The following is a 22,680-nucleotide window of genomic DNA, read 5'->3' as shown; positions in this document are numbered from 1 at the left end:
ATCACCCCCAGTAAGTCTCACTAACAGCACATTGACCTCTGCTGGTAACATAAGTGCATAACACAAACACCTGTAAACAACTATATATATATATATATATATATATATATATATATATATATATATATATATATATATATATATATATAAAGATCATTCTCACTGTACTGCACTTTAAAAATAAAAAAAAGTAATTGTGCACAAAAATGAGATATCACAATGCATTGTTGTACAAAAGTAATTGTTATTGTAAGTCATTATTTCAATCAATTCATTTGTATCTTCTGCATATACTGAAATTAGATTTTTAAATAATCTATATAAATGTTTTGAATGCTTGAAAATCATCTTTCCGTTTTTTAATGTGCCCCTCTGATTAAACACTGGCCCCTTCTTGGCCCCCACAGTAACACTGGTCTAGAACCGCCAGTGAGTAAGAAGGAAGTGAAGTCCAGCAGATGGCGGTAAATGCAACAGTAAGGATGCCAACTGCCAATAAACACCAAAGAAGAAGAAGAAGAAGAAAAAGAAGAAAGTAAAACCAGAAGAGGGCAGTATAATGCAACGCTGTGGACTCCAACAAGCCTCAGCGAAGAGGAAGAAGACTGTGAGACGTGACGGTGATAACGTCCACTATTATTAAAGTGTCAGGTCGAGGAGCGAACCGTCTCCTGAGCAGGTCGGTGTGTGAGCAGTCAACACCTGAAGGAAACACCGGAGCAGCTGGTAAAGTGCTGACACAGCGAGCAGTTTGAGAAACAGAGCTACAAAACAGCTTGTTGTCAAGTCTGCGCCTGCTTTAGCATCCAGTGACGCCCCTTTATTAGCACAGAGAGCTAACATAGCGCCAATTAACGCTACTAACATTAAGTCGCTGTCACGTTAGTAACTAGCTAGATATTTGACCAGCCGAGGGGCCAGGATGCAAGAGGATTACCTGTGAAGAAAGACCTTCATCCACGGTGAGAAACACACCGGAGCAGTCAACAGTCAGTTCGTTAGCTGACCGGCTAATCAGACAACTTAATTGGAAGGCTAGTTAGCTTGTACATTAGCATGGATTTGTCCAGATTTGGTGCGTTGTCATGCCAGACAGCAGCAGTAAGGTTCAACGTTATTAACACATGAATAGGACCAATGGACGTGTGGCTGATGTAAGAGACGAGCTAACAACAGACATGCAGCGTTAGGGGCTTTACCTCCGACACTCTGCTAACAAAGGCTAGCTGGTGTTATTTATAGTTAACTCTAAAGATTTCACTTGGCTGTGTCTGTGTCGCTTTCAACTCGGGTTTGTGTTGATTTTACATTTAGGAAGTTAGACAACGAAAACATTAAGAGCATAGCTTCAGTGTACCCTTCAATCTGTGTGAAAGGTCACAGCTGAGTAATGGCCCACTGGCCCTCATACACACATACAGGTGGACACACCGAACATTAACACCTATTGCAGTCAAATAGCAGTTGGTTTGGACATCTAGTTAAAATGGTCAGGCTGTGTTGTGATAACTAATAACTGCCGTTTGCTTAAAAATCGTCAGCAGCTCTATGAAGAAAGGTTCATCTTTAAGACTCAGACCATTGTTTCTGACTATATTAACCCCTTGCATGCTGAGTTTTAGCTGTTTCCTTCAGGGCGAAGGTTTACTTTCCCTAAATGCAGCACCAATAGGAACGGGTTTCCTTTTGTCCAATCTGCTATTGCCGATAACAATCAATGATGTCAGGACGTCATGCTTCTATTACTTCTATTACTACTCCATTTGAGTGAGCGATGATTGGAAACTGTGTTGTTTGTACTATTGCACTTGTGTGTATGTTGTCGTTGCATTTTATGTCTTATGTTTTATACTACTGTCTGTACTGTATAGCTCATTAATAACATGACTCATTATGAAAGTTACACAAGACTCCTTGAAGTTTCAGTTTCTGTTGGCATTGTATCAGAGAGCTGCCATTGAAGGCTATAGTCATTTCTGATTTCACAGTTTATGATGGGCTATTCTGTAAGGTGGTCCAGTTTTCCACTATACAGTCATGGAAACAATTATTAGACCACCCTTGTTTTCTTCAATATCTTGTTAATTTTAATGCCTGGTATCAGCTGACATCTACCCATTTCCATAGTTTTCGTAATAAAAACCAAAATCATTATCAAGAAAACCATGGAAAATGTCTAGATATCAGCTCTTAAATTAAACCCTTAGGAGATATTTTCTTGTTATCATTACATGTGTCAAAATAAATGTACCTTTAGTTGTACCAGGCAAGAAATTGAAGAAAAAATGTGGTCTACTTATAGTTTCTATATTTGCTAATGCATGGATAACTTAAGAACATGCACTAATTAGATCATGCAGAGTTCCAGAAATGGGTTGCTGAAAACTTAAAAAGAGGGAAAATATTTTTTATTTACATTGCAAAGCCACAAAAAGCTACTGGGACTTGTTACTTCCAATACTGCTGTATATTGTTGGTGGGAGTGTGACATTGATTGATGGGGACTTGTATAAATAAAGAGGGTGGGCTGCACATGGCCAACAGGCTGGAGTTTAGACAATTTGACCTTAAGAAGTTGACGGCATTTAAAAATGGATATCACATTTACAAAAGCATTGCTGTGAATGTTTGTGTCTCAGTGTGGAATAGTTTTCAGATTTCAACCTTTTTGCCAGACATTCTTCTAAAGGTGTTTTTAATGTTTTGTACTCTATCCAGTGCCATGTCTTTGGTTTTCTCCCGACCCAACACTAACACAGTCCACGGCAAGAAGGATAAGAGACTGATGGCGGAAGTGAATGCATCTCCACTCAAGCATTTTGTCACAGCGAAGAAGAAGATCAACGGGATCTTTGAACAGTTGGGGGCCTACATCAAGGAGAGCACATCCTTTCTAGATGGTACTGTCCTGCTTGTCATTCATTCTCCCATGCTCCCCTATGATAATCTCAAGGTAGTTAAACATGCTGTTTTCATGTCTAAATAAACAATAATATGACTTTTCAGTAAAAATTAAAGTGAAAGAGCCAATTTTAAGGTGTTCAAAAAACTTTGTACAACCACAGTAACAATCAGACCAACATGAATTCTCTAGACCTTTTCATTAATGCCAACTGTTGAATAAATCACCTCAGCTTTCGCCTCCTTTTCTAAACAATTGGGGATGGAGGAGTCGGGTTGAGAATCATGACTGGTATTTTAGGACTATAGCAATCAGTTTTTAGTGTGTGCAGCGGTGTATGAGAAAGAGAAAAAGGGTCGCTGATGGCGAATGTGTCCAACTGCACTTGTGTAGCACTTTTCGAGTCATAACTACCACTATAGCACTTTAACACTACAGGTCATCATTCGTCTGTTCACATACACATTCGTACCGTACACGGAGCCACCTGATGCCATGGAAACCACATGCACACACCGATCAGGAGCAATTTGCCATTCAGTATCTTGCCCAATGACATGCAAACTGCCGTGATCAGGGATCGAACCACCGACCTTCCTTTCATCGAAGCCACAGCCGCCACATGGAGTGGAGATGAAAACCTGTGGTCCATGGCATATGACCTCACACGGACTCTTTCTGACATTTAGTTTTTTTCGAAATGATCAAAAATTGAACATTCAAACTATTTATAAACCACTCTTCAACTTAATGGTTGGGCCTCAGGGTAACACAAAATCTGTTTTTAAAAAGAAAGATGCAGGTAAATGCACAAGGCATGCAAGTTAACATTTTACCCCAGCCGATGAGACTGATTCTACTGCATCATATTCATACAGCCTAGTCTGATGTAGTCTGCCATAAAACAGAATAACTATGGACAGTCTATGTATAACCAGTAGGATTGACCTCTGTGTTATGACCTCTGCATATTAGACACTTACAAAAATGAAGAACTGGACCCGGTCACCACGGAGGAGCAGGTTCAGGAGGTCCGAGGTTACCTGGCCAAGGTGTCGGGGATTGGGGAAGTGCTTGCCCGCAGGCATATGAAGGTGGTCTTCTTTGGGAGGTTTGTATAGCTGTCTTTTTCTTTTATTTCTTAATTTATCAATTATTAGCTAGTTTTGAATCCAATTCTATGTAGCTATAAATACTATATAAATGGTAAATGCTGTGAAGAGACTGCAGGTATTTAGCTCCGCGGCTGTCGTTTCTTCTCCAGGACCAGCAATGGGAAGAGCTCAGTGATCAATGCTATGCTGTGTGACAAGGTGCTGCCGTCTGGAATAGGACACACCACCAACTGCTTCCTGAGGGTGGAGGGAACAGATGGCAATGAGGCCTTCCTCCTCACTGAAGGCTCTGAGGAAAGGAAGAGCATAAAGGTGAGCAGGTCAAAACGTCTCCACTGTAACACACCGTAGCATTAGTCTCTACAGCTCAAGTCTCTAGAAGTGGAAGGTTGCTTTTTATTGTGTATGTGAACCCATCTGATACTAGTATTGTGTGTGTTTACAGACGGTGAACCAGCTGGCCCACGCTCTCCACCAGGATGAGGACCTGGATGCTGGCAGTTTGGTCTGTGTCATGTGGCCTAAAGCCAAGTGTGCTCTGCTTAGGGATGATCTGGTGTTGGTGGACAGGTCAGACACAAGTTCATACTTCTGCTTTTCATGTCTGTGAAGCTGGTTGGTCAAATGACAATTTCCCATTTCTTTACACAGTCCTTTGCATTTTTATTTAACACTGCAAGATCCTTTGGGCTGCACTGGTTGGGTAGGAGGGGGCAGACAAGGCAGTGCTGCATTAGCCGTGTTTCTGGCCGCTGATCGTAAACAAAGCAGCATGGCTAATTATGCACAGTCTCTCCGCTGATCATACACATAGTGATCGTGAATTAACAGGCATCACTAACTGTGCACAGAGTGTCCGGTGCTTGTTGTAAACAAACAGAGATCGCTAAGTGAACACCGCCTGCAGCAGCAGCACATACACACTGTACTGCTACAGAGCTAACTGTTAGCCTATTAGCAATTTGCAGACTGGGCGCTAAGGGGTTAACATCCCCTCCGGCTGTGTGACTGCAGCTGGGAGAGACTGCTGCGGGAGGACTGTGCCGATTCGACTCGTTCTCACTCTTCTTAAGGAGCCGCCGAAACACTGCTATTAAGACAATACATTCAGTCCCATCACCTGTTTGCATTATTGCAACGTGCCGCTGGCACCAATGATTGTAAGTTCAAGACCAGGTAAAACATGTCATATCTACTGCAGCACTGCACCGTGGTTTAGAGGTTCATGTCTGAATGTTTAATGATAACTTCGATCCTGGCAGTTCTCTCCCCTTCCTTCTTTTTATTCCACCTCAAAACACCTGCGTCTGGCTGTGCAGCTGCATAAATAAAAGTTAAAATGATGTTGTATCACATGGGTATGGGCATAAAGTCTGAAATATTATTTGACAGGAATTGATTGCATTAAAAACTGTTCTTTGAGCACTGTAGTGCAGCCTAGTTCACCTCTATTCAGCACATGAACACATTACATACAAACCATAGACTGTATATAAATAATGGATGTAGTCACCGTGACGTCACCCATTGGTTTGTGGCCCGTTGGAAGCATCGAGTTCAGCGTTACACTCGTCGCCATCTTGTTTCCGATACGGGGAGCAGACCATATCTGGACTGTGGAGGAGGAGAGGGATCTGATCACTGACTACAGCCTCTCTACACCTCAACCTGACTGAGACAAGCTGCTGCTTATTCATGTTAGCATTAACTGGAGCACTAACTGGGATGTTAGTTTTGGCTAGCAACAAAAAAAAAAAAAAATGTTTGTTACTTACCTCAGAAAACTGAGCAGCGACTCCTTGGAGTGTCTGTTAGTCCAACCAAACGCTGAACAAGACATTTTTACTGAACAAAACGTTCAAATAAACTGTCATTAAGTGAAAATACAGTGAAAGGGTCAAAGTTATGACACCAAACCGCTAAACGTCCTTTTTTTTATATTGTTCTGCTTCTCTCCTGATGACTGCTTGCCTTGTCAGTGACCTGTCAATCAAAGGTAGCCCCGCCCCAAATCATGATTCTTTATCTTTTACTTTCTTCTAAATGGGGCCATTATTTGAACTATTAACATCAAATTGTCTTGAAGATTTTTTACTAGTGATTGAGAACATAGTGTTGTCCTAAAAAAAATTCTGAGGTAATAAATCAAGTGAGAAGTTTTCTCATTTTGCATTGAAATGAATGGACAGAAATGTTTTTGCAGCCAAACTTGGCGCCCCCTGCTGGAATTTTCAGTAGAATGCAGCTTAAGGCACTTCCTGGTTTGCCTCCCTGCTCAGACCGGAGCTTGCCGCCTGATACAAACATAGATCTCTATCTATACTCTGTGATGGAAAGGTCACAGCATTTAATACCAAGGCGAAGGTAGGGACACTATGCAGTTGAAGCCATTTAAATCGATAAGAGATTTCCCGAAGTTTGTTAAAGAAGAATATTTAATTTCAGCCTTCTCTTGCCTAAAAGCCAGCATGCTCACTTTCCAAGGGCTGCAATTGGCTAATTCTACTTTTTATTTCCCCCCTCCAGCCCAGGTATCGATGTGACCACAGAACTGGACAGCTGGATCGACAACTTTTGCCTGGATGCTGATGTATTTGTTCTGGTGGCAAACTCTGAGTCCACACTGATGCAGACGGTGAGTAAATGGAGCTAGGATGTTTGAAAAGAGCAAATGTTCTCTGAAGAATCTGTAGTTTGACCCAGAGTCATGAACTGGGGTATAATGAGATGGAATAAAGTACTGGAGAGTTGTAGTAAATGTCAATGCAATGCTAATATTTTAAATGTCTTTTAAACAAGTTTTAAATTATGTCTTTCTACAGGAGAAGTCCTTCTTTCACAAGGTCAATGAGCGGCTCTCCAGTCCCAACATTTTCATCCTCAACAACCGCTGGGATGCTTCAGCCTCAGAACCTGAATACATGGAGGAGGTCAGTCAGCTTCATTTTAGCTACGATATCTGTTGCACGCATGAACCGCTGGTGCTGTGTCTCTATACACCAGTGGTTTATGCAACTTCATGCTGCAGTTAGTAGAAGGGTATGTGGATCAAGTGTTTATTATCGCACCTAGAGCTGCCTTCTGTCACCTGTGAGCACTGCTCTATAGGTTTGGATGTCCTTAAAGATGATGGGCCTTGATGTGCTACACAGAGAGAGCAAAGTCTGTGGCACCAACTAAAATGTGAGGTTGTTCCAATACTAGGGGTGCAGCTTATGATTTTTTTTGTCAATATTGATTAATCCGTCTAATCTAAAATATTCAGTTTACTGTTCTAGAGGAGCAATGAAACCACAAGATATTCACACTTTAGAGACTGTAGTTGGAGGATCTAACCTTTTCTTTCCTGAAAAAAAACTAAAAAAAAAACTAATTGGCGATTAATTCAATAGTTGACAAGTAATCAATTAACAAGGTACTCTTACTAAACAGTAGGGGTGTAAATCGTGGGTTTCATTGTGACACGATATTGGATCGATTCATTGGACAATGATACCATATTTGCAGATATCACAAAGTTATACATTTAAAACTTAAATAGCCTGTAATGATCTTTCAATTATGAACATAGACCATTTCCAAGACAGATTCTATCTGTGTGCTCAGTTTACTACTCCAAACAAAACAGTGAGATTGTCAAAATAAAAGTATATATTAAAGACAGCTATATGCATCGATGTTTGGGCATCAATGCAGATGGATCCCAATTAACTCCCAATATCACTTTTGACTTTACTTGGACTTGAGCCTTTTGACTTGAAAAGACTTGCTACTTTCCCCAAAACCCAAAGACCACTCTGTCTCTGACTGACTGACTGACTGACTGGTGCTGTTAGAACAACATCCAATCAATTTTGATCTGACAGCATCCATCCAATCAAATTGCAAGACAACCAATGAAAAAGAACTGTCAAAAAAATGGCGCCACTTGGCAAAAATGATGCCAAAGATGGTGTTGTTCGGTTACAAAAACTACAAAGTGGTCAACAAAAAACAAATTGCAGTTTGCAAAACATGCAGGTCGAAGATTACAGACAGAAGAACGGTAAGTTGAATGAAAGCTAACGCTAGCTTCTCGGCTAAGTCACTTTGCTAGCAGCACTGCTAAATCAGTGAGGGGAAAAAGCCAGAATGCACAAAATAATTTTTGTTTGGGTTATTTTGTAATTTTTCATACAATCACATTCATTTCTACCGCTATATGTGAATCGGGATCGACTCGAAACTCAAACTGTAGGACTTGGGACTTGACTCGGGACTTGAGGGAAAAGACTTGAGAGGTACTTGTGACTTGCAAAACGATGGCCTGGTCCCACCCCTGCTTTACTCACAGTCTAACTCTTACCTCGACCAAGGAGAAAGTGTTTTTGGTTGTTTGTCTGTTTGTCAGGAAAAAACTACTGGCTCAATTTAAATGAAATTTGTGGATCTGAATCATTGGGTGGAGGTGTTTTTCCTTCAAATTCCTACAACAAAACTGTTTGCCAGTAGTTTGCTGGCTTAGTGTTTACCATTGTTGTGTTGAAATAATGTTGAATAAAGTGTGTTGGTGCTGTCATAGGTTCGCAGGCAGCACATGGACCGCTGCACCAACTTCCTGGTGGAGGAACTGGGCGTGGTGGACCGAGGCCAGGCCAGTGACCGCATCTTCTTTGTCTCTGCCAAGGAGGTCCTTCAGGCCCGTGTGCAGAAGGCTCAGGGAATGCCTGAAGCAGGTGGGGAAGCCTGTCAGTGTGGATTCTGACAGGGTCATGGAAATACCCGAATTTCTAAATTTTGTTTGGCAGGCCTGGATAAGTTTTGCAATTTGAAATTGTGAAAGGTTTTAGAAAAGTAATGGATAGTGGATAAACATGTGAAATAGGTATTGAACATCAGTTTTAAGCCCGATGTGTACTAAATCACGCTATGCCTCGAGCAGACACATGATCACTCTGATGATCACAGGTTACACTGCCTTGTCTGACGTAGCTTTGTAAAGAAAACATCAAATGTCGTCTGTGGAACAATATTCTCCAGTATTATTACATTGCTTTGTACTGTTTCAGGTGGAGCTCTTGCAGAGGGATTTCAAGCCAGAATGTTTGAGTTCCAGAACTTTGAGCGGCGATTTGAGGTAACATTTTAAAATGCGGAGCAACTAGGAAAAGGTTTTAATATGCCACAGATTTGAATACTCTGATGAATTCCTCAGTAAGGTCATGCTTACTTCTGTTGTATTTTCATTGTGTAAAGCTATGAAAAGTGAATTTCCAGTAAGTACAAGCCAGCCATTATTCTTGAGCTGATGTCGTATTGTTGGTGTGTCTGCTGCTGCGTGTAGGAGTGTATCTCACAGTCAGCGGTGAAGACAAAGTTTGAGCAGCACACAGTGAGGGCCAAGCAGATCTCTGAAGCCCTGCGCCGCATCATGGATTCTGTTCACATTGCTGCACAAGAGCAGAGGTGAGTCATAATAAAGGCAGTGCACTAGTGTATGTATTGAGACTGTATGAGAACCAAAGAACATGTCATCATCATCTGCCCTCTGGTGTGTGTGTGTCTGTCTGTGTGTGTGTGTGTGTGTGTGTGTGTGTCTGTCTCTGTGTGTGTCTGTCTGTCTCTCTCTGTGTGGCTCTGTGTCTGTGTGTCTGTGTGTGTCTGTGTGTGTCTGTGTGTGTCTGTGTGTCTGTGTGTCTGTGTGTGTAGGGTCTACTGCCTTGAGACCAAAGAGGACCGTCAGGACCGATTGGAGTTTATAGACAAGCAGTTGGACTTGTTGACCATGGACTGTAAGGCCAAAATCAAGAAGATTACTGAGGAGGTGGAGAGACAGGTGAAACCCAGCATTACATCAGCAGATGTTCTTTAAGTTCCTTCTCCAATGTTAATCTAATTATTTTCTCAAATAAAAGTGTAAACTAGGCTAGTCACACACACAAAAAACCTTGTAAATATCAAGTTGGAAGCTGCCTCCAACAGAGGCAAGGTGTTCACCCCTCCTGTCTGCTCGTGTTCAGGTGTCCAACGCTATGTCGGAGGAAATCAGGAAGCTCAGTGTGCTGGTGGATGACTTCCACATTGACTTCCACCCATCACAAGTGGTGCTCAAGGTCTACAAGAACGTGAGTCTAACGGATATTTAACACAATTCTTTGTCCTTAATTTAAGCTTCACAGAGTAGGTCTGTCTATCTAAAACTGACACTTTTTCTGCTGCATATTCAGATTTATTTTGTTTTATGTCATACTTTCCCATCTGGACAGATGTGTGTGAAAAGAATGCCTGGTGTGTTGCAAATTTGTAGCCAAGCCCATGGCTTTGTGTACAGTTAGCATGCCGGTTTGTTTACAATAAGCGGCGGCCGCTGTGCAGTTAGCGACGGCGGCCGCTGTTGTTGTGCAGCTGCACACATACCTGGATGTGTGTTAAAAGCATGCCTGGGTGTTGCAAATTTGTAGCCAGTTAGCCCATGGCTAACTGTACACATGGATACATTTTACATGACAGTTATTTTCCTATATCCAAAAGCTTATGTGGAGGCATCCGCTGCCAAACCCAAACTCTTGGACAATAGTTCTGATTGAAAGCATTTTGCGTTCATTTGAAAAGCATCGTAAACTAAACTATAATACTGGAGAGTACTTCCATTTGACTCTGTAGGTGACCATGGCCAACAGTTTGGTGGTTGGCTGAATGTGTCTGCATGTCAGCAGTTAGCTGTCTGACAGCTATTGTGTTTATGGTTGTTCTTTGTCAGCACTAGTTGTTGAGGTTGTCTCTGGTGTCCTGTACAAACACAAGCACAAACCTGTGGCCTCACGACAGAGAAATATCCTCACTGCTTGTTGTACGTTCACTTGGGTAGATAAAATCTATCCTATCTCAGACCCCCTATCTTGTCTTATCTCAAGATGTCATAACCACAAATGTAAATTTTGCTTGATTTTGCTGTCACCACTTGTCCTGCCAGCTCTGAATCTTTGGTCAGTATGTGTAGAGGAATGCCTGTATCTTTGATCAGAATGCACTGGTAGGCTCCTTGAGATGGACAAGCCATAATATCAACAGCTCTCACAAATAACGACAGGCTTCAATTTTAGCAACACGGATTCAGAGACACCAATCCTGTTGGTGGAGGAGAGGAAATGCCATCTTTTCAGATTCAGATTGTTGCCCCGTCTGGGTTGGGAGCTAGTTACTGCCCCAATAGAAGGAGTTGAGTGTGTCCAGGTGTTGTTTATGAGTGAGGGATTATGTATCTGGTCTGGCCTGGGACTGCTTGGTCCCCCTTGAAACTGTTGAGATTGTTTTGTTTTATCTTCAAAGCTGCACATATTTGACACATCGCCTACTGTAATGGCTTCATATAAGTCTGTGGGCTGAACCACAAAGCAAATTCAACAGAGTCAGGGTTTCTTTGTGTTTCTTTGTTAGCCCTGGCTTTCTTCTGAACTCTGTGTTTTTATGAAAGGGTGTGTGTCATTTGACGTTCCACACACTTTGAAGCATTCGAAATATATTTTTTATAAATGGCAACACTGTTGCTGTAGATGAGTCAACAAAACGGACTTCAGAAAATCAGGACTAAGCATAAAAACATAACCCTATAGTTTGAAGAATTATAGAGCATTTCATCTGCAAGAATAAATGGCCTACTCATTAATCATACAGTTAACTATTATTGTATGCCAGGTTAAAACAGAAACACCTTTGTGAAACAGAAAATGTAAGTTTTAGGCTCAACATGGATAGATAGATAGATAGATAGATAGATAGATAGATAGATAGATAGATAGATAGATAGATAGATAGATAGATGTTGCATTTATCCCAAGGGAAATTCACGCATCTAGTAGCAGCATTTAAACATACACTGATAAAGTATTTACACATTTGCAGAGAAATTGGCAATGAAATAAAATAAAATAATATGCAGATAAATTAAACATTTATCTGCAAAGATGACCTGGAAAATAGTGGATTACAGAGAATGAAAGTGTCCACTGCTAACCCTGCTACCCCACTAATCTTGCTCCGTGGTACATCCCTCTGGACCAACATGGAGGTAAAGTGAAGCTTGGCTGGCTGACGGAGGCAAACACCTGCAAGGCTGTAATTGTAGTTGTGGAATTTAAAGGTTAAGTGAGCTTTTATGATTTATTTGATATTTTAGATTTAGAGCTCTCTCCTTTTTAAAGTATTAATTACAGTAGAATAACTTCAAATGTTCACTCTTCACAATTTCTTTTAACCAACCACCACTCAGAAATGTTGTCCGTCCTCCTGCATCTCAGTCAGTCTGGTGTTTACATGCGGCACATGTATATCTCATCCCCTGCTTCATCCCTGGCCTCCTGCTGGCTCCCTGAACCTGGATAAAGCCTGTAATCTGTGTTATCTAAGAGCAGTCCAGACCGAGTCATGGTGTACCCATTCAACTCTGCAATCTCATTTCATTGGCACAGAGGCCAAAATGGCTCCCCCTCCCTCAGCTGTTTCTATCTGTGATGAGTGTAAGAACAGGCTAGAAAACATGCTGTAAACCTGAACCTTACTGAGGCAACAAATCTAGATGGCTCAGATTTAGCTATTTGTAACATGCTTCCATTATAACCATGGGTGAAATAATGACACATCTGTGTTTTGTTTTCTATTCTAGGAGCTCCACCGGCACATAGAGGAGGGTCTGGGCAAGAACATGTCAGAGAGGTGCTCCACCTCCATCACCAGCTCCCTGCAGGCCACACAGACCGACATGATCGGTAACACCCCAAACATCCACCTGTCTACACTTTAACCCCTTAACAATCTGACAGCCAGTAGAGTAGAGTAGAGTAGAGTAGAGTAGAGTAGAGTAGAGTAGAGTAGAGTAGAGTAGAGTAGAGTAGAGTAGAGTAGAGTAGAGTAGAGTAGAGTAGAGTAGAGTAGAGTAGAGTAGAGTAGAGTAGAGTAACGTAACGATATGTGAATGTAAACAAATCCAACATGCTGATGCATAGGCCTGTCACGATAACAAATTTTTTAGGACAATATGGTGCCATATGTGAGTCAAAAGTCGCGCGAGCGATAACACATCTGCACGCGTGCGTAAATTATTTCATGTCACGCGCGCAGATTTCAACTGCTGCGCGCACTTGTTTGATCTTCACGCACATATTCAGCAACCGAGTGAAGCAGAGGTTGGTGTGAGCGAGTAAAAAACAACAGCAACATGCACAACAACCCTCTCTCTCTCTCCCCTGTGCTCGCTCGCGGTGGAGCTCTGCTTGCGTGGAGCAAGGACTTTTGACACATTGGGGGCGGGGCCAGGGCTGACCCCGGGCCTCTTATGATTGGTCATTTTCCAGCCCTCCATGTGGCCTTTTCAGTTTACTGCTGACAGCTTAGTGGTAGCGGCGGCATCATGTAAACAACCACAACGGTTGTTTCATGACGTTGACGACTACAACTCTACGCTTCATCACAGGTAATAAAAAGGTTAAAAATGCTGTTCCAGCCTTTATTTGTTCATGTAAACAACGTCCCCGGCCATTAGCTATATGAGATTGGCTATTTATTGAGGAAATATGGTAAATAACCATCACAATTAATTATGTAAAATAAAACCAACATAGCAGTCAGAAATAATTAAGAATCAACGAATCAATAAAGGCCTGATCCAAGCACTGGCCGGATCAAAACATTAATATAAAAAAAAAGAAAAGAAACCTTGACAAGGATATGATCAGAAAGTCGTCCAATGTTTGTGGGCTGTCTGAGAAGACTGACGTAAATGAAGACGACCGCCATCCTCTGCTTCAGAGAGACAGCCTGCACCACTGGACTGCAAGGTCTCTGCTCCGTGTCATGGCAAACCCATGGATCTAACACTCTATGATCATTTAGAAACAAGAAACAGCATTTTTAACCTTTTTATTACCAGTGATGAAGCGTAGAGTTGTGGTTGTCAACGTCATGAAACAACTGTTGTTGTTGTTTACATGATGCCGCCGCTACCACTAAGCTGTCAGCAGTAAACTGAAAGGGCCACGTGGAGGGCTGGAAAATGACCAATCATAAGAGGCCCGGGGTCAGCCTTGGCCCGGCCCCCAAGGTGTCAAAAGTCCTCGCTCCACCGCGAGCGAGCGCGGGGGAGAGGGAGAGTGTTGTTCTGCGTGTTGCTGTTGTTTGTTTACTTGCGCGCGCCTGAATCTGCTTCACTCGGTTGCTGAATATGTGCTCGAAGATCAAACAAGTGCGCGCGGCAGTTGAAATCTGCGCGCTGCAGATGTGTTATCGCTCAGATGTCATGATCAGTGGCAACGAAAAAGAGTGCGGGCAAAGATGAGCGATGATTCATGTAACAGGTTGCTTTACAAACATGAGGGAGTTGGATATGACCATATATGGCAATGATTATTGTTCTATTGATAATGATATGTTAATGAACAGTGAGTATTTCAACTATGAAGTATATTCCCCCAAGAAGTCTGGTCTGGATCTTTGTCACCTTTTTCACCCCTTATGAGTTTAAAATAGAGTCTAGTGTTTTCAGGTCTCATGTTATACTGTTTGCTATATTATCCTTACATTGTAAAATGTATGTAGTCACACTGACTTCTGTGCTAAATTATGACTCAGTGTATTTCTTGATTCTCTGGTGTGTGTGTGTGTGTGTGTGTGTGTGTGTGTGTGTGTGTGTGTGTGTAGAGGGACTGAAGCCTCTGCTGCCCAACCCCGTGAGAGAGCAGGTAGACAAGCTGGTTCCTCGTCAGTGCTTCAGCCTCAGCTATGACCTGGCCTGTGACAAGCTCTGCAGTGACTTTCAGGAGGACATTAGCTTCCACTTCTCTCTGGGCTGGACCATGCTGGTCAACCGCTTCCTGGGGCCCAAGAACACCCGGCGGGCCCTCATGGGCTACAATGACCAGGTAACACCTTCAGAAACCACACAGCAGATTAATTAACCATCACATTTTGACATTTCTTGATTCTGCAAGAATTGTTGCACTTCTATATTGGTAACTGCTGAGGAAATCCTCTGAATGCTCTCGGTCTCTAGTTTGTGGAGGTAAAGTTTCTTGATGCTGTGATTATCCTAGAGGTTATTTACAGCTCATTTTACACACTGAGGTCAAGTTTCACAAAACTTAATACAATAAAATGCTACTATGGGAACTAACTAACGGAGCCAAGTTGAGTTGACTTGATGAAGTGCGTACCCCATATACTGACTGCAGCCGGGGTTCAATTCCAGCCCGTGGCGGGAGGTTTGAGAGTCCTCCCCAAAGAATGATTCTGGTATCACTCTCCTAGAATTCCACTTTTCCTCTCTGGCTGTGCTGTTATCAGCTGTGTTGTGCCTGCAGGTCCCGAGGCCCATGGCCCTGACTCCAGTCAGCACCAGCATGCCTCCTTTTCCACAAAGCTCCATGACCCAGGAGGAGCTTATGGTCTCCATGGTGACTGGCCTTGCCTCCCTTACCTCCCGTACATCCATGGGTGTCCTTGTGGTCGGTGGTGTGGTGAGGAGACATACACACACACACACACACACACACACATACACACATACAACATGCGTCATCTCGCCAGTAAAACAGAGGATTAATGTTCTGTTAGTTAGATTATTTACATTGCAGCGTACATAGAGAGTCCAGCAGCTAATGGTGCGTTCAAGGTCTCTGCGAATGTCTGAATTTTCAACGTTGTTCCGAGCTCCAAGTTCCAACTTTCAGTGTTAATATAACACACCATAAGGCGTTATGGCAAGAATGTGTTAGACCCGCCTTCAAAATAAAAGCAAACACATGTAGCTTTCAAAATAAGAGCACATGGATGTGTTAGCAGAGTCCACCACAGAATTGGCAAAAAGACTGTGTAAATATGACTCGCTAAATAAAATGTATAAGAACCCTTATTATCCTTTACAATAATTCATAAAAAATAAGAAATGATTAAGATGGAATAGTGGCATTAGAATGTGCGAGAGGCACCAAATTTAGACTTTTAGGGCAAAAATGTTCTCTGGGGCAGCATGGTTCCCAGACACCCAGACTTTGTTTGGGTCCCCCCATCATAGTCTCAGAAAATCCTGACAGACAAGAAATCACCCAGCAGTGTGTTCAGGGTAATAAAGGAAGAGAGATGTTTTTGGGTCCTTCATTGAGTCAGATTCAAGTCAGTAAATGTGTTTGGCTGCACTGAGAATTTCATCTACAAACTTCTTTTATGTAAATATGTTGGTTGTTGTTTACACTACAGTTCATTTAAAAATGTTTAAATAAAACATATTTTGGTTAAGGCATGGAGTGGAAAAATAACTGAGTTGAAATCATTTGGTGAGGGTTGTTGATGTTCCTGCAGTCAGTGTGTATAGGTATCAGAGGGAGGAGAGTTCATGAGATATGTTGTTGTGTGCAGATCTGGAAGGCGGTTGGCTGGCGGCTGATTGCCCTGTCAGTGGGTCTCTACGGACTCCTCTACATCTATGAGCGGCTCACCTGGACCACCAAGGCCAAGGAGAGAGCCTTCAAGAGGCAGTTTGTGGACTATGCCAGTGAAAAACTGCAGCTCATCGTCAGCTACACTGGATCCAACTGCAGCCACCAAGTCCAGCAGTGAGCATGTTATCAGTGATTAGCATCACATCAGAGTACTGAGAACGTCAGTTTCATCAGTGATTCGAAAGAAGACAATGATGTTATTCTAACGTTTTCTTACCTTGTTTGTGTCCCCTCTCTTGTGGTTACTAGGGAGTTGGCAGGTGTGTTCGCTCAGCTCTGCCAGCAGGTAGATGTCACTCGACAGAACCTTGAGGATGAGATCACTGACATGAACAGCAAGATCGAGCTGCTTGACGGCCTACAGAGCAAGGCTAAGCTGCTGCGGTAAGAACCTCACCACCCTCTGCGCACAAACTAACAGCCAGACACTTTCCTGGGGCTAATCATGAACACCCACTAACAAGGATGGGGCGAGGTTCACGACATGTACTGCAGATGGCCACCAGGGGGCCATCAAGATGTTTTGGCTTCATTAATACTGTATATTATGTAGATTCATTACACGTAGAGTGAAATATTTCAAGCCTGTTTTTCTTGTAATTTTGACGATTCTGGCTTAGAGATAATGAAAACACAAAACTCAGTGTCTCAGGAAATTAGAATATTACATAAGATCAATTTAGAAAAAAAGGATATTTTAAACACAAATGTCATGCTTCTGAAAAGTATCTTCATTTCTATACATCAATACTTGGTTGGGCTCCTTTTGAATCATGAATTAGATAGATTACTTTATTCATCCCCGAAGGGAAATTCGGTAAATTAGTGCATTAGAATTAGCGCATTAATACTTGGTGGCATGGAGGAGATCAGCCTACAGCACCATGTTGCTTTTATAGCAGCCTTCAGCTCATCTGGTGTCTCTCACCTTCCTCTTGACAACAGCCCATAGACTCCTATGGGCTTCAGGTCAGCCCAGTTATGTGGCCAGTCTAGCCCAGTAACACCATGATCACTGAAGCAGCTTTTGGTACCTTTACCAGTGTGGGCAGGTGCCAAGTCCTGCTGGAGAATGAAAGCAGCATCTCCTGGGAGCTTGTGGAAGCATGAAGACTCTAAAATGTCCTGCTAGATGGCTGCTATGTTGACTGTGGACTTCAGAAAACACAGTGGAGCAACAGCAGCAGAGGACATGGCCCCAAACCACCACTGACCCAGGACCAGCACATTACACTCACCAGCTATATTATCATTTTCTGAGACGCTGAGTTTTGGGTTTTCATTATCTCTAAGCCAGAATCATCAAAATTACAATAAAAACAGGCTTGAAATATTTCACTCCATGTGTAATGAATCTATATAATGTATGAGTTTCACTTTCTGAAATGATGAGATGAGAAATGTTTGAGATGTTCCTGTAAGGAGCTGTCAGCCTGTCCATCTTTATATAGGACTCTGCAGAAACAGCTGACTGAGTGGATATATCTGAAAATGCTGTTTGAGTACGGACTAGGAAAACAAGTTTTGATTAAATCTGAGTCTATAGGTTCCCTGTCTGCAGGATGATGTCATGGCTCCGCCTCCCCCTCGTGTCAAAAGCAGATATTTGTTTACAACTTGGATGAGAGAATGGAGCGACGTTATCCATCACGAAAAAAGACAAAAAACCCATGAGCGTGAATTGGGGGAACAGCTATCAGGCAGACGTCAGACCCGTAACAGTTAGAGAGAGACTCAGTCACGTTAACTAAGTCCTGGCTGCAGTCTCACTCATGGTCTCGCCACCAGGGCTGTGTTCTGCTGGGACTTTGTGCCTTATAAAAGTGAGAGTGAAATACAACTATTTAATACGTTTAATAAACATCAATTGGCAACTGCAGATCGGAAAAGATGGCTGCGTCATGTGTGAAAAATGCATTCATATGCACAATGAATAGTAGCCCAACTGTGTGATGCAGAGACACAACGCAAAATAACTTTATATTATGAATAGTGTAGGCTACATATACTGTCAGTAGCTTGAAATGTGACGTTAGTGCAGCACATGAGACTATACCAGGCTGCCACAGTCTAGGTCATTAATGGGAATCCTTACGCCACTACTCTAAAGTAAGAATGTTGCCAATATCATGATATGCATTTTTCTACCCATAAAAAAAAAAATCTACCGGTATAATCTTGAACTAATCACTGGACGTGTCCTGGAGAAGAGAGGGAACCCTGACCTGCTAATATCCGACAACTTGCTCCCTGTGATTGTAATTGGCTGGACTAGTTAAATGAGCGCAGCACAGCTGTGATTCTTGTGTACTTATAGTCCGTTTCAGACATGCACCGTGTTACATAAATGCAGATATTAATATGTATGTTTGTGATTTGTTGTGTTAGGAACAAGGCGGGCTGGCTGGACAGCGAGCTCAACATGTTCACCCAGCAGTACCTCCACCACAGCAAGTAACCCGCACACAGCATCCACCTCAGATACTAACAGCACTAGAGGAACATCTGGCACACCTGCTGAAGCTTCCCCTCTACATCATACACTTCTGTATTCTGAAGTTAACGAGAGGAAACACTCCAATGTTGTGTACAGAAGAGGAGAAACATAAGGGAATATCTGCTGTGAGTGGAAGCACTTACTGGGTGGCTGTCATATGGAGATGTGGACCTGGGCTCAGGGTGGGAGACCTGTGGTCTACACAACAGAAAAGTTAAAAAAGAGAAATAAAAGATAATATAAAAAGAATAAAAGAAAATAAATAAAAAATAAATCTGCTATTAAATTTAAGCGACATGAAGTGAAGAGGTTTAACCACGCTCCTTGTTATCCTTGTTCCTTCAAATTCAGTTTGACTCCTGATAAACTTGCACTGGCATGTCAGAAACTCAACACTGTCCTTTAAATCTGGTTCCAGTTAATTCTGCCACATGGGACTTGTGTAGACTTGATTTTGTATATACATTTTAAAGAAGGGACGTGTGCCGTGCAGCAGTAAACGGCAGTCCACATGACGGATTGGAAGAAAGTGTCTTATGTCAGGCGGATAATGCAACATAATTTATTCCTCCAGTTGTTTGTAAAATGAAATGTAGCCTTTTTTTTGCAAATGAAGCTGTCAGAAATGATCAGCTGCCACTGAGAAAGAAAATATTATATTAACATCGTGACAATTTTCAATCAAAGTAACAAGAAGGAAAATGGCTTTCCACTCTGAAGTCTTCATTCTATGGGCACTAAGTAGAAGTGATGTTAACTCTACACAGACATCAGGAGGTTTCTGAGATCACATCCCTTCACCCTATATGTGCATTTACTTCATTGTTCCTTAGTTTTTGTGAGGATTTATTGTTTGGGTTGTGAAGTAACTGACTAGATTTTAGCATATTATAACTTAAAGGAGAAAATGTTAAATTCTTCCATGTTAATTTAAAGAGTAAGGAGGATATAGTGCATTTTAAGGGACAATATTCAGCATCAACACTGGATCTCTGTGGCTCAGAGAAATAAGATGATCAGGCTTTGGATATATGTAGACAAAATACTTCACACTACCTGATTTTTCTTTCTTCACATATCTTGTGAACCCTCATTCCCCCAAACCAAAAGTTAGAGAACACGGGGCCTCATGCCTGAATATGTTCTTATTTTTTCTCTTATATGTGTTCTTGCACACAGCAATAAGAGGAAGATCTTCTCACCCCGCTGAAATTGTTGATAAATCCCATTTGGTCTTTAAGATTTGGATTTATAGATTTGGATGGGCATGCCGGGAACCTTTTTCATAGGAAAAAGCCCTAATAGTGCCCTGGGGTGAGGGCTCACTATGGTGCATTGCAACATTGTGCAGAACACCTTTTCAGGTGTGTATAAAAGCTGGCCACTGCTGTGTCTAATATCTATATTTAGTTTATTTACAGTGCACTTCACCAGTGTGTGCACGCCAGTTTCTAGTTTTCACCTAAAATAAAAGTTGGGTTTATATTGAAAGGTAATACTGCAGGCTTAATTTAGTTGTCATTTGGCCTTCCACCTAATCCTCTTTTATAGGTGTAAACATTTAAAAATGTGAAATACTTGGAGAATTTCTCTTCTGTGTTTTCGGAAAAGTAATTAATATTTCACAGCTTTAAAATAATGAAGATGGCTTTTATGTGGTCCGGGGGCACTGATAAATGTTGATCTTACCTAAGAAGTACCTGGAAATATGCAAGTGTTGATGAATGCCACAAAAGTTCTTAAATTGTGCTAATGTACAATTTAAGATCAAATCTGTGTGTTGACACGATTCATGCATGAGGCCCAATGTTGTTTATGTGAGATGTTAGCACTGTTAATGGCTGCCTCAGTGTCTTGTGTCATCGCTAATCAGACCTTCTCTTTGTACATATTAACATTTTTGTCTTTTTGTTACTGCAGAGCATTTACCTGCTCTCTCTGCTTCTGTTAATATCATACATGGTTTCACTAACAGAAGGAGGAATCTGAACTACATGATGCAGCATGGAGGAGTGGCCAAATCTAGCAGCAGCCCCGCTTTTGAAATGGAATTGTACTCTTGGGCTCTAAAATGTGTATATAATGTAATTTAATAATTTGCCTTTCAATTTGAAACGATGGGGAAATGCTGAAGGAGAGTGGATGTGCCTGAGTTGGTCCAGGATGTTACAGTCTTGCTGTATTTAAAGCCATACACTGTATGTTGCCAAGTGAGCAGGAAGGCTGCTGTCCAAAACTTTGTTCAGAGGGAGATATGCACTTTATAATTGTGTTGCTTTTTGAATCCTTTTTTTTTTTTTCAACAATGTTTGTCTTTGTTTGTTTTCCCCCAAATCCACTCAACACTCCACAGTAGTTGTGTTGGCTTCAGAGAGGTGAAAGTATCTGCACGCAATGGATATTTTAGTTTGTTGTCCGATTAAAATGTACAAATCTATGAATATAAAATAAAGGTGATGTAAAAGAACAAACAAACAAAACTCTGTCTGTTGAACATTTTTGCAACAAATTCTGACTAAACCTCCTCAGCGAGGGTGTGCAGGTGTTGACGGGTGTTAAGCTTTTATTGTTCTGAAGCTTTCAACCCTCATTGAGTTAAGTTTGCTCAGTTGTTGGGGTGCCCCGTGTCATTTTTTTTTAAAATGCATGAGAAATGAGTGAAATATAAGACAATAATAAGAATAGATTTTTGGCTCAGGCTGACTCGAGGCTGGAGAGGACAACCGACTGACCTTAGTGAAGCTTTCACCTGTCTATTTCATCATCATACTGAGGGGCCACCTTTCACCTACTCATCAATTCATCCAGTCACCATCTGAGCTGAAGAATAGTTTAACATCACTTCTATTCTCTCTCTGTGCTGTTGTCCCTCTCCACCACTGCCCATGCCAAGGTCCCATCTATTGGCCCATGGGGGATCTCTGAATGGCTCCAGTGTTTCTCCTACATTCTGAATTAAGTGTGCCGCTGCTGAAATTTCACATGATCATTCATTTTCAATGCTAGCTAAACTAATGATTTCTACTAGCACTGTGTGAGCACAACAACACACAACGTTAATTTTGACTTGTTTTGAGTCATCAACAGGCGCATCAAATCCTGCCGGACCCTCTTAGGACATCAGCGTAAAGTAACGTTCAAGCTTATACACGGTCTATATAGTGAGTAGCGCAGGTAACGTAACGTAACAGCGTAGCTCCTGAGGGCAATGAGCAGCAGTGTTGCCAACTGAGTTACTTTGTTGCTAGATTTAGCGACTTTTCAGACTCCCTAGCGACAATTTTTTTTTAAAAACGACTAGCGACTTTTTTGGTGTTACTGGAGACTTTTGGAGACTCGCTCTTACTCCTCTTAAATAGCAGTCGGCCCCCACGGCTCTTTAAGAGGAGTAAGAACAAGTTGAAGCGGCCCAGTCCTCCTGCAGCAGTCTCTCCCAGCTGCAGTCACAGAGGGATGTGAACCCCTTAGCGTCCAGTCTGCAAATCGTGCATGCGCAAAGTTGCCGCTGGCTGGTTTACAGTCAGTGTCTCTTTTGGGTCACTTTAGCCGGTCCGAGGCCGGATTAAGGAGGAGGGTTGGAATTGTGACAGAAGACAGGGTTCTAAAGTTCTAAATATATTTAGAGTGTTTTTTTACTCACTTTTTGTCTTCCCCACAATGTTTTTCTCTCTCCTACAGTGTCCATTACAAGTACAGGCA

The 22,680-nt window shown here is 42.0% G+C and overlaps 2 protein-coding genes across 2 annotated transcripts in view; one reads left to right on the top strand and one right to left on the bottom strand.

Annotated features, from left to right (window-relative positions):
- asxl1 (ASXL transcriptional regulator 1) overlaps window positions 1-22,680 on the bottom strand; it is a 138,765-nt gene that overhangs the window by 48,404 nt on the left and 67,681 nt on the right. The gene's annotated exons all lie outside the window — the stretch shown is intronic.
- Window positions 582-22,260, top strand: mfn2 (mitofusin 2). Its single transcript, XM_059333231.1, has 18 exons — window positions 582-962; window positions 2,719-2,900; window positions 3,878-4,013; window positions 4,167-4,329; window positions 4,463-4,587; window positions 6,544-6,652; window positions 6,840-6,947; window positions 8,579-8,732; window positions 9,066-9,133; window positions 9,341-9,462; window positions 9,706-9,832; window positions 10,017-10,121; window positions 12,659-12,761; window positions 14,689-14,909; window positions 15,348-15,503; window positions 16,402-16,598; window positions 16,734-16,868; window positions 18,873-22,260. The coding sequence occupies exons 2-18, from the start codon at window positions 2,723-2,725 to the stop codon at window positions 18,940-18,942; spliced, it is 2,277 nt and encodes a 758-aa protein (XP_059189214.1). The 5' UTR covers window positions 582-962; window positions 2,719-2,722; the 3' UTR covers window positions 18,943-22,260.

The sequence above is a fragment of the Centropristis striata genome, chromosome 5 (genome assembly GCF_030273125.1).
Source record: "Centropristis striata isolate RG_2023a ecotype Rhode Island chromosome 5, C.striata_1.0, whole genome shotgun sequence".
NCBI classification, from domain to species: domain Eukaryota; kingdom Metazoa; phylum Chordata; class Actinopteri; order Perciformes; family Serranidae; genus Centropristis; species Centropristis striata.
The sequence above is the reverse complement of the archived record's forward strand: the minus strand, read 5'-3'. Positions and strand labels throughout refer to the sequence as shown.

Excerpts from the sequence above, each read along its gene's own strand:
- mfn2 (XM_059333231.1), top strand. The coding sequence starts at position 2,723 with ATGTCTTTGGTTTTCTCCCGACCCAACACTAACACAGTCCACGGCAAG. Across the intron at positions 2,901-3,877 it reads GAGCACATCCTTTCTAGATG|ACACTTACAAAAATGAAGAA; the intron begins GTACTGTCCTGC and ends TCTGCATATTAG. Across the intron at positions 16,869-18,872 it reads AGCAAGGCTAAGCTGCTGCG|GAACAAGGCGGGCTGGCTGG; the intron begins GTAAGAACCTCA and ends TTGTTGTGTTAG.